The sequence below is a fragment of the Cenococcum geophilum genome, assembly GCF_001692895.1.
Source record: "Cenococcum geophilum 1.58 unplaced genomic scaffold K441scaffold_64, whole genome shotgun sequence".
NCBI lineage: Eukaryota > Fungi > Ascomycota > Dothideomycetes > Gloniales > Gloniaceae > Cenococcum > Cenococcum geophilum.
In genome coordinates, this window is record NW_027137622.1 from 143460 (window position 1) to 154077 (window position 10618).

Below are 10618 nucleotides of genomic sequence, written 5' to 3' on the forward strand. Positions count from 1 at the left end.
GAGGTTAATAAGTAACTAGTAAAGTATATATCTAATAGATTAACTCTAGTTAATTTTAATATTTACTATAAAGAGGGAACTATCTATAGTAGAGACTATAGGTCCTTAAGTATAATTCCTAATATTAAGAAATTCCTTTATATATATTATATATACCATATATTGCGCATCTTATATATAAATAAATATCTATTATATTATACTACGTATAATACTACACGTATAGCATTTAGGCTATGGCGCTATAGTCCTATATATATAAACCCCTCTAGGTAGCTTAATATATACTAATAACTAAGTAGATAATCTTATCTATTTTAAGTGCTAGGAGAGCTGCTAGCTATTATTTTTTTCGTTCTAGTATTTCGCTCCCTAATATCTAGTTTATACTAAGTTCGCACTAAGGAAACCCTAGCTCTTTTATCTATTTCTACTATATTATATTATATCTAGAGTAGAAAAAGCGCTCTAATATATATATAAGCATAAGACAAACTATATATAAGTATTAGCTTAGTAGTTTTTAGTAAGGTTAAGGTCAACCCAGTTATAGAGGGGATAGAGGTAGTAGGTAAGGCGATTAAGGGTTTAATAGTAGTTATAGAGATAGAGGTAGTAGTTTATATTTTAGTAATAGCTGGGATATATAGCTTAGAAGCGAGTTTTAAGGTATATAAGGTAGTAGGTATAGATATAGGCGTAGACAGTATATAAAGTATTATAGTACTTTAAGATACGGGTAGAAGATAGTTATAGAAGTTAGCTTTAAGTTTTAGCTATAAGTAATCGTCTTTATACTTCTCTATTAACTCCTTAATAGAGTATTTTTTATCGTCCTAGCTATATACCCGTCTATTATTAAAAGCGTACTTTATAAAGTATTTATAGCTAATATAGGGAGGCGAGAGTATAAAGAAGGACATTGTAATAGCGGAGAGGGTAAATTAGGGTCGTCTGTAAAAGAGAAAGAAGGCTATAAAGAATGCTATAAAGGAGGCTATAATAGCGGAGAGAAAGGATTCGAGTCGTCCGTAAAAGAGGTCCGTTTCTTTTTCTTTCTTTTCCCTTCCTTCCTCTCTATAGTCATCGCCCGCGTCTTTAGAGCCATTAGGAGTATATATACATATAAAAGGAGCTATAAACCCTTAAACCGAGGGTTAATAAACTATTAGGATATAGTTTACTAATATATATTAAGCCAACTAGGAAGGATTTAAATAATAGAACTATAGCGCTATAGCCTAGAGGCTGCATGCGCAGTATTATACGTAGTATAATACAATGGATTAAAAAAAAAGGGGGGGGTGCCTCATTACAGAGCGAGCCCCCCCCGGGCTGGCTGCAAATATGATAACTTCGCGGATAAGATCATAGATAACAAGCCATCTCATGACGAACAGCCTTCCCGGCGGCTTCTAACACTTGGTGAGCTGGATCTCTAATTCCACCGCTCTGGCATATCTTCAGGGGTCCGAAAGTTTAGCACTATGTTAGATAGACGTAGCGAACGTGAAAAGCCATAGATTATCTCTAGTGCACGGCGTTGCCATTTTGCTAATATTTAACGACCTACATTCACTACAGCTTCAGCTCATGCAAATGTTAATGTCCACTTTAATCATACCTTTCTGGGTCCTTTCAGTTTGCACTTTCCTTCAGGCGTCTATTTGGCTTTCCATTTACCTTTCTTACTTCGAGAGCATTTGAGCCATGCTCATAACTTTAATAGATAGCAGCGAGAATTGAAAGGCAATCCATTTTGATATCATCCCAGAACCTAATCCCCTGCGAGAACATAAACGTTACCTACGATTTTAAACCGCCCCACATCCCTTCTTGAGTCATTAAAAAATTGTAGGCCCATGTACCAAAGTACTCCCCATAAGATGCCATTTTGAAAAGTCTGCTGGGAGAGAGACATCCCCCAGCAAAACCAGAAACAAAAACGCCAGCTCTAGCCGCACCAACACCATCATGAAGGGAAAAGACACAAAACTCCCAGAACCCAGTCCCAGCACACAGTTGAAGACAATCCGGCCGCCAATAACCGTTCCCCGATTACCCACTAATTCAATTCCATACCTTCATCCTCTACATCTTCATCTTCATCTCCATCAACTCCCGCCAACACCCCCGCACTGCCCACACTCCTCTTCCTGCCATCTCTTCCGGAGCCACCAACCCCGAACCTACCTCCGCCTAACCCGCCTATCAATTCCAGCTCGTCGCTTCCTACAACTCTGCCCTCTAGGTCGACCTCCTCGCAAAGTTCTAGCAAGCTCTTGCGTCCCAAGTACTTGAATCCGGTAGTTCTAACCACTCGGCCCCAATGCAACAGACAAAATCCGGCTGCGCGTCTCTTTAGATAATCCTCACCTGCCGTACCCGCACGCTCCCAGATCACTGCCGCATGCTCCACATCAAGCTCTCTGCCAAGGCGATTCACACAGAGAAGTCGAAGTCTGGGCATGTCATAGATGTTGGCCATGACGAGCATGCCGGCGACGTCGTTAAGCGAAGGCCCGTGAGGTGGGCGTTGGGCGATGCTGTCTGTATACAGATAGTAGAGGAAGGAGTGGACAGCCGAGTAGGGTTCCGGAATGTGCATTTTCTTCGTGTGGAACTCGAGCATTTGGGCGGCCCAGAGGCGCGCAAAGTGTGGCCAGCGAGCTTGGAGGATGAGCTTGTGGACATGAATAGGGGCGGAGGTCGGCGGTGGATTGCCATGACCGGCAGACTCGACCATCGAAGCATCGTCCGCAATATCAATGTCATCGTCGCGTTCGGCGGTGATGATAAAGTCTGCCCCGCTCCCGGTTTCGGGGGGTTGGTTGAAGGTTTTGGCAAGGTCGGCGCCGATGCCTGTAAGATAGGACGTCGTATTTGCATCTGAGGAGGGAATCTTCTGTTCGGAGCGAGATTCGAGGGCTAATGTGTTGCCTAGGAGGCCCAGTTTCCGGAGGTCAATGGGAAGCACATCGCTTAGATAGTCACCTGTCGCATCCCCGGCGTTGTTTGTAGTCTCGTTTGGACACCCAAGAAGCCAGGCCTGTGTTCCATCCTCGTTCATTGCGCAGTAGTGCCAACGATAGCCAGGGTTGAAGAGATCCTTGCCATCAGCTAGCTTCTGCCAGCGTAGAGTATCCAGATCTAGGGCGGAAAGGCTCGTCTCAAATGAAGACATCATGCTTGCTGGAGTGACAAAGTCTAAAAGGCATCCGGAAGAATACACGTGAAAATGCATCCCCAGAGCTTGGGTTGGGAGGTTTGGACTGGAGACGAACTTCAGGGATGATATTGAGCCAGGAGCGACTGGAGGGGTACGATTCGATGAAAGCTGGCTAGGGTTAACTTGTACGCTGCTGGAATTTGCAACATAGCCGGTGGATCCTGTCGGAGGTTGAACAGGACTGTTGAAGGCGTAGCGTTGGAACCGTGCCGCGACCAGCTGTTTATCGCCGGTTCCATATGCCATCGGATTATCGAAGGCCGGGCTCCCACGCAGATCAAGCCACCAGATTTCACTCGTTCGCTCCATATCTTCACCCAGTCCTCCAAATATCCAAATCCGTCCGTTCCATATCCAGCTTGTGTGATCATATCGGGGTACGAATCTCCATGTGCGCGACCACGTCCATGTTTTTAGATCTAGGTAGCAGATATCATCGAGCACATAGCTGTCATGCCCTGTCATGCCGCCGAGAATATATAGCTTCTCGTCATGGATGACAGCAGAATGGCGAGCTCGGCCTCTGGGTGTAGGGCCATTGAGCTCTGGCTGGGTCCAGTGTGCAGTCTTGAGGTCGAAAATTATGACGTCGGAGAGGTAGGCACGATGTTCGTTTTCTCCGCCATAGACTAGCAATTTATCGCCCTGCCAGAGGTTTGCGGTGTGACCTAAAGCCCACAAATCAGTACGAAGTAGCATTCAAGCGACAGAACAAGTGCAGTCTTACCCATCCGTACGCCCGGAATGTCTCCATAATTATCTACCAAGTTCCATTGACGTGAAGCAAGATTTAGTCGGAGTACATGGTTGTAGACTGTCTTTAGGGTCAGTCTAAACTTTTTCTATAGCAGAGGATTTCAGCTAGCCTACCCTCATCGGTGTACTGATCAAAGCCCCCAAAGGCATAGATCTGATCGTTCCCGACATATGTTACCGAAGCATTGACCAAGCAGGCCGGCTTCGCACCGATTGTAGATATGATCTTAGGTCTATAGCTGTCGGTAGCAGCCTTACGGTTGCGAATAGGACTCGCAGACATGAGGAAGGTGTTACTCGAAGAGGATGCAGAAGCTGAAGTGAGTGTCGTGGCAGCGGTCGGGGTATTGGAGGAGGCAGGTGCGTTGTCGGAAAAGAGAGTGCTGGGTAGGTAGGAGGCGGCCTGGGCCATTGAATGCAGAAATTCTAACAGAGAAAAAGAGGAGCGAGAGCGAGAGCCATCAAGGGCTCTTATGTCATGGGCTGTCACTTCACTTTTTCTTTCAACGTGGTTTCAGCGCAGCAGTGAGGCAATGAGGCAGTGAGGCTGCGCAGCCTACGAATCAGTGCCATGAGTGCCACTCCCAAAACCTAGGCTAGGCGGTGAGGCGGAGATTGTCGGCCCGCTCTTGGCGATCGGAAATTCGGAGTCCCGGAGTATCCCGCCCTCGTCACTCTGCCAACAAGTAGGCGTAAACACTGCTCTATAAAGTCCACCATGCTCTACACTGCTCCTCCTCTCTACTCATACTATCTCTCACATCCATCTACCTCGACGTCTTCCACACAAACTCTCAATTCCACTCAGATTCTACTTCTGTACAAAGTACTCTTTGCATCAGTTTACAACCATTGTCTAATACTAATAATACATTACAGCATAAAACAGAAAAGCATATTGTATGCTCCAATCCTTCTTCCATCTTCTACAAGTCCAATCTAATATAATTTCAGTACAGGCATTGAGCAGGCATGGCAAGCCCCACAGTCTTGACTCCAGTCAAGAGCCGCAATGGAATCTTCTCCACCCGTACCGCAGGCGGTCGAATGCCTCTCACGCCTTCTCCTCGTACACCGACCCGCCAGATAGCAGACGTGCCTGGGGCACCAGCAGAGTCTATCCACGGTGGTAACTTGATGTCACGATTTACGCGGTCGATCTCCAAGACCTCAGTCCGAGACTCACCTAAGTCGAACATTGCTCGCAATTCGCCTCGACGATTAGAGCTAGGAGTATCGGATTGGACATTGACCGGCACTAGTAATACAACAACGGCAAAGCAGACACCTTCAAAGACGAGAAAGGATTGCACAATCAGACAGCGGACTAGCAAAACGACTGTACGGATGACCTACAATGCCGCTGACCGCTTCATACCAAACCGAACAGCGAGCGAAGCCATTTGCAATGTTGGCACAGGCAAGCTCGATCTCGACCAGTCCCGACCCAAATCCAGCTCAAGTAAAAGCGAAGGCTCATCAGTCCTTGCTAATGCAGCAAGCGCTTTTGACTTGGGTGGCAGGGGGTCAGAAGAAGATGCCACTCTCTCCCTAGAAGGCCTAAGTCTGGATGATGATGAAGAGGATGGCAAGTCATACGCCAAACCTGCACCAGATGCCGTGGCATATCAATCATCGCTAGCATCTGCATGCGGTGTCTCGCTCAATACTCGCATCCTCGCTTTCAAACCTGCACCACCTGAGTCATCTAAGCCTATCGATCTCCGGTCCCAATACAATCGCCCTCTCAAACCTGCCAATGGTGTTTCAGCCCAATTCCGTCGTCGTGTTGCCACAGCACCAGAACGTGTTCTCGATGCCCCAGGCCTCGTGGATGATTACTATCTTAACTTGCTCGACTGGTCCTCTGGCAACCAAGTCGCTATTGGCCTTGAACGCTCCGTCTACATTTGGTCAGCAGATACTGGCTCAGTCTCGTCCCTCCTAGAAGCCTCACCCGATACCTACATTTCTTCCGTAAAATGGTCTGGTGATGGTGCATATGTTGGTGTTGGACTCGGCACGGGTGAAGTCCAAATCTGGGACGTAGAAGAGGGCACCAAGTTGCGCAGTATGTTCGGACATGACACTCGCATTGGCGTCATGGGCTGGAACAAGCACATCCTGTCTACAGGCGCTCGCTCTGGCCTCGTCTACAACCACGACGTCCGCGTCGCCCAGCACAAGGTCGCCGAGCTGGTTTCACATACCGGCGAGGTCTGCGGCCTCGAATGGCGTGCTGATGGTGCACAGCTCGCAACTGGTGCCAACGACAATCTTGTTTCCATTTGGGACGCACGCAGCCTTGCGGCACCCAAGTTCACAAAGACAAACCACCGCGCGGCCGTCAAGGCGTTGGCGTGGTGCCCATGGCAATCTAACCTCCTAGCCACCGGTGGCGGTAGCCACGACCGACACATCCATTTCTGGAACACGACCACTGGAGCAAGGACGAACAGCATCGACACTGGATCGCAGGTCACCAGCTTGCGGTGGAGCACTGGGTACAAGGAGATCGTAAGCAGCTCCGGGTTCCCTGACAACAGTCTCAGCATCTGGAGCTATCCCACTTTAGTCAAGAATGTGGAGATTCCAGCCCATGAGTCAAGAGTCCTGCACAGTTGCCTGAGCCCGGATGGGCAGATGCTGGCCACAGCTGGTGAGTAATTCTTTTCCGCTTTATCGATTGGCTGTTTTAGCAATACTGACTATTTCTATAGCTGCGGATGAGTCGCTGAAATTCTGGAAGTTGTTCGAGAAGAAGCCAGGAGCGGCTGCAGCTGCGAGGGAAGGCAGTGCGAACCCCAAGGCGAATTTGGTCAAGCAGATGACGATTCGCTGAGGACAGGCGGAGGTTCAGGGGGTAGTAGTTCGTGTGAGATATGGTATGGTTGTTGTGGATCTAGGTTGGAGCAGTTGGCTCATGGGAAAGGATCTGAAGGGGAACTAGGGTTCTCGCCTCGCACAGGACATTCTTCCTTGAGAGTCTAGTCGAGCAGGTCAAAATTGGTGCGGACGACAGGTGGAAGGGGACAAGACAAAGAGCTGGCGCAAGCAGTGACCGACATTACGCGCAACGGTAAGTTGGTAAGTACTCATATCGTTTGGGTATGTGGGCATACGACAAACGGGGGTCTCGGACTGGTCAGACTGGGGCTGGGTTCACTGGCAGCATCAATTGGCGTCTCGGAGGGGAAGCAAATGGTTCGTCCTTTCGAGCGCGAAGTGGATTCGGTTACGGTTGGATTCTTTGCATTGTGTCAGGTCAGGTCGAGCATTTCTCAAGTAACTAACAATTAACACCACTGTTCAAACGACTTAATGTATGGGTTGTAGGTGATTTGCTGGTTAAACTTCGTGACTTCGATTAAACTTCTCTGGATTCGAGGAGACGTTTATGCGTTTATGCAGTGTTCAACAAAAATTGAACGTATGATCTTGAAGTGCAACCACAGGTGGTATTGGGAAATTGAATTCACTCTCTTTTCTAAATAGAATCAATACGTAGAGCCGATGTTTGGTGATGTGTCTCTTGATGTGACAGCAACCTTACTCTGAGTAGTAACAACAGACGTTTAATCCTTCTAGAAAATTCCGACGCCGCCATAGATGTTACATGGAGAAGTATGCAGTGCCATAATGCGAGATCCTCCCACATGATTCGGACGTGAAACTTTGATGAGATATACATTCGCTCAAGATTTTTCTGGATCGTTGATACCCCCATTAGTGATGATGTATGTTGCCTCGCGTTCAGCGCAGTCTAGACGTTTCGAGATCAGCAAAAAATAGCACAGTCTGAAGAGCCTTTTGGAGGACTCCGATGACCTGGGGAACGAACCTGGAGAATCCTGAATCTTAGCAACGCGCTCCTCACCGCGCCCTTTGCGGAGGAGTACTCTGGTCGAAGATGCATGAGCGAGAATATGGCCTCCGACGGCTTTACGGCCATCTGCGCTTGCGAACAGAGCACTAGCGCCAGGGTCACTCTGTACCTGATTGGTCTATCTTCGTTAATTGGTGGATGGGGTTGGGTTAGAGAGCAACAAACCATGAGGACAGCGATATTGAACTCTTCTAACCATTAGCAATAATAAAAATGACTTGCTCGCTCCTATATTACCTTCAGCAAGATGAGTCAACTTGGAGAGAAATTGGTTCAACTTCTGCTGACGTTCGTTGAGCTCTCCTCTGCCAACATAGTCCACTCTGAAGCAAGCCATGATGCTGTCGATGATGAGTAGGCGATACTCGTTGTTGACAAAATATTCAGCGATTCTGTTAAGCAGTTCCATTTGATGCTGCATCAGAGGGTTGTAAGGTGAAGTCAAAGGTTAATAATGGTCAATGAACCCACCTCGCTGTTCACTGCCCGAGCATAGCTGATGTTTTCTAGAGCGCTGTCGGGGTCCACTCCAAAACGCTCTGCAATCTGCGCAATTCTGGATATCTTTCAGCAAATTGGAATAGTAAGATAACTTTAATAACCGAACCTCTCAGGCCTGAAAGTCCCCTCCGTGTCTAGTGCATAAGTCAGATGGAATTGTTTGAAAGATAAGTGGAGTGGCTAACCAATGTAAGCAACTTTACCCTCTGCTCCCCCGAGATCCTTCACTGGTCAGCAAAACACTGGAATAGGGCCGCTAATGACTGCCGTACCTTGGGAAGCTGAGCTATTATAGACATAGTATGTGATAGCTGAGTCTTCCCACAGCCTAGATCGAGTCAGTGATATCACGGATACAGCTGTCGTCCACTTACGGTATTCTCCAAAGACCTGTAGGTTCAGTTAGCAAATCACCAATATCTTGAATTAAATACCCTTCTTCATCGTACCTCACTGATGCTCATTGTCTGGAAGCCTCTTGGGTGATGTAAGCATGTCGTCTGGCAATAAGGAAAGCTCTTGAAATACCCTCCAAGAATAGAATCAAATTGCTTGCTCCCAGTCGATATCTTAAGAACTCTTTTCCTCTGCTGGCCAAGTTCCTGTGCGGTCATGAAGCCACCGGCGGACGGCTATGCGAGCAGAGAGCATCGTCAGGTCGAATATCACCGAGATGTTTAAATAGAGGTAAATTGCACAGTTAATTACCTGACATTTCGCAATGGCTTCCTTGATTTTCTCAACTTTGATCTCACTAAATCCCTTGATCTTCAAAAGTGCTCTGCGCGTAGCTGCATGAACGGCCTGTAGCGAATTGAGAGTGACAAGTCAGTGAGCTGCTCGAGCCCCCAATTGATGAGGGCGCTTCTAAGAGTAGCAGGCCCTTACTGCGATTGTGTAATAGCCATTAGACTTCAGTTTTGAGATGTCGACAGCGCCGATGCCTGAAAAGGCGAGATAGTGAGTGAGCGAATGAGCAAGTCGCACAAGCTTGAGCGAGGAAGCATANCATGCGCCTGAATCGCATCGATATCCACGATGAAGCTGCCCTGCTACGATCTGAGTGAACTCTAGCTTTTCTAGGAACAGCGCCACTCTCACATCGTTCAAGGAATCGTCACTAGCAACGGAAGAAGGCATCTTCAATGGCAACGGTTCGAGGAGAAGGGCGTTTTATTGTACGAGGCGATCTTCGACCTAAAGATAGCGAAGCGGCAGATATTATAAATTAGTGACTAAAGAATTGATGCAGCGGGGAGGGAGGCGTCTGGAGAAGGCGGGAGAAGGCTCCTGGAGTTTGCTTGCCAAGATTGGTCCATCGGCGATGACATAACCCTTTTCGGATCCTCCATCATGATACCACCGTTTTCAAGCTTGCTGCAAGTCTTTACCAACCATGTAACGATCAAACAGCCATGATCATAGGAATTACCGGGAGTGTCACATTCTTACATATTGCGAAAACTCGGGTGGATACAACGAAAAGAAAACGCGGGAAACATCTGCAGCGCACGAAAACCTACGAAATATCCTGCCAATAAGCAGACGAACCATATCAAGCATATCTCTTCCCGTTTTAGTGGTGTAAGAAATCCGAATTCAATTATGCACAGATAGAAGAGAGATTCGACACCAACTTGCTACCACTAGCAGCTGGTTGGAAATAAGCCAAAAAAAACCAAATGCCCAACGGGCGCAACAACCAAGACAGGCAAAGCCAAATGGATGCCAATATCTTACTCAGACCGACAACATAACTTCTCGACATTCCAGTCCTCCTTCCCTTCCCTGCTTTCACTGCTACCCTTCCACACTTCCTCCATTGTTGTGTCGTTTGTGTGCACCAACATTCTAGAACACTAAGACATGCTGTGCTCCAAAAGTCGAAGGTTAAACCAACATCCTCAATTGCCAAACGTCCAAGTATGATGGTTTTTAAGGGATGTAAACTCGTGGGTATCGCGTAGGATTCGTGAAAACTTTTTGTAACTCGTGATGCGTTAGATTGCCGGTGCCGAGGAAAGAAAATGGCAGCCTAAGCTAGAAAAACGATTGTGATATAAAATCTGTACTCGAACAATGGACCCGAAGGATCCGAGAATGGGAGCTATCGAGCGTGATGATGCTCGCCATGCCTACTTTGCTCCCAGCGGCATGCGAGATTCCTTTAAAGCCCTCTAGGCCACAGCAGTGGTCGGGGCTGGGGGTTGGACTGTGGCATTTGCCTGAGCAGGAGCGATGCCATC

General features: G+C 47.6%; 3 protein-coding genes across 3 annotated transcripts; 2 read left to right on the forward strand and 1 right to left on the reverse strand.

Annotated features, from left to right (window-relative positions):
* Positions 1-1764: 1764 nt before the first annotated feature.
* Positions 1765-4529, reverse strand: K441DRAFT_620608 (galactose oxidase). Its single transcript, XM_067645937.1, has 3 exons — positions 4100-4529; positions 3957-4043; positions 1765-3897 (listed from the first exon to the last, which is right to left on the reverse strand). Exons 1-3 carry the CDS (start codon positions 4395-4397, stop codon positions 2066-2068), a joined length of 2217 nt encoding a protein of 738 aa, XP_067498241.1. The 5' UTR covers positions 4398-4529; the 3' UTR covers positions 1765-2065.
* Positions 4530-4695: 166 nt separating this feature from the next.
* On the forward strand, positions 4696-7250 carry K441DRAFT_708634 (WD-repeat-containing protein slp1). Its single transcript, XM_067653791.1, has 3 exons — positions 4696-4885; positions 4940-6644; positions 6706-7250. The coding sequence occupies exons 2-3, from the start codon at positions 4958-4960 to the stop codon at positions 6825-6827; spliced, it is 1809 nt and encodes a 602-aa protein (XP_067498242.1). The 5' UTR covers positions 4696-4885; positions 4940-4957; the 3' UTR covers positions 6828-7250.
* A 454-nt stretch (positions 7251-7704) lies between these two features.
* K441DRAFT_668563 (uncharacterized protein) lies at positions 7705-8160 on the forward strand. The gene is made up of 2 exons (XM_067650017.1): positions 7705-7748; positions 7827-8160. Exon 2 carries the CDS (start codon positions 7912-7914, stop codon positions 8071-8073), a length of 162 nt encoding a protein of 53 aa, XP_067498243.1. The 5' UTR covers positions 7705-7748; positions 7827-7911; the 3' UTR covers positions 8074-8160.
* The last annotated feature ends 2458 nt before the right edge of the window (positions 8161-10618 follow it).

What these genes read in the sequence shown, in the direction of transcription:
- K441DRAFT_620608 (XM_067645937.1), bottom strand. Translation starts at nt 4,397, where the DNA reads ATGGCCCAGGCCGCCTCCTACCTACCCAGCACTCTCTTTTCCGACAAC. An exon ending in TGATCAGTACACCGATGAGG is followed by an intron (nt 4,044 to 4,099) that starts GTAGGCTAGCTG and finishes CCCTAAAGACAG; the next exon opens with TCTACAACCATGTACTCCGA. An exon ending in CATTCCGGGCGTACGGATGG is followed by an intron (nt 3,898 to 3,956) that starts GTAAGACTGCAC and finishes TGTGGGCTTTAG; the next exon opens with GTCACACCGCAAACCTCTGG.
- K441DRAFT_708634 (XM_067653791.1), top strand. Translation starts at nt 4,958, where the DNA reads ATGGCAAGCCCCACAGTCTTGACTCCAGTCAAGAGCCGCAATGGAATC. An exon ending in GCAGATGCTGGCCACAGCTG is followed by an intron (nt 6,645 to 6,705) that starts GTGAGTAATTCT and finishes CTATTTCTATAG; the next exon opens with CTGCGGATGAGTCGCTGAAA.
- K441DRAFT_668563 (XM_067650017.1), top strand. Translation starts at nt 7,912, where the DNA reads ATGGCCTCCGACGGCTTTACGGCCATCTGCGCTTGCGAACAGAGCACT.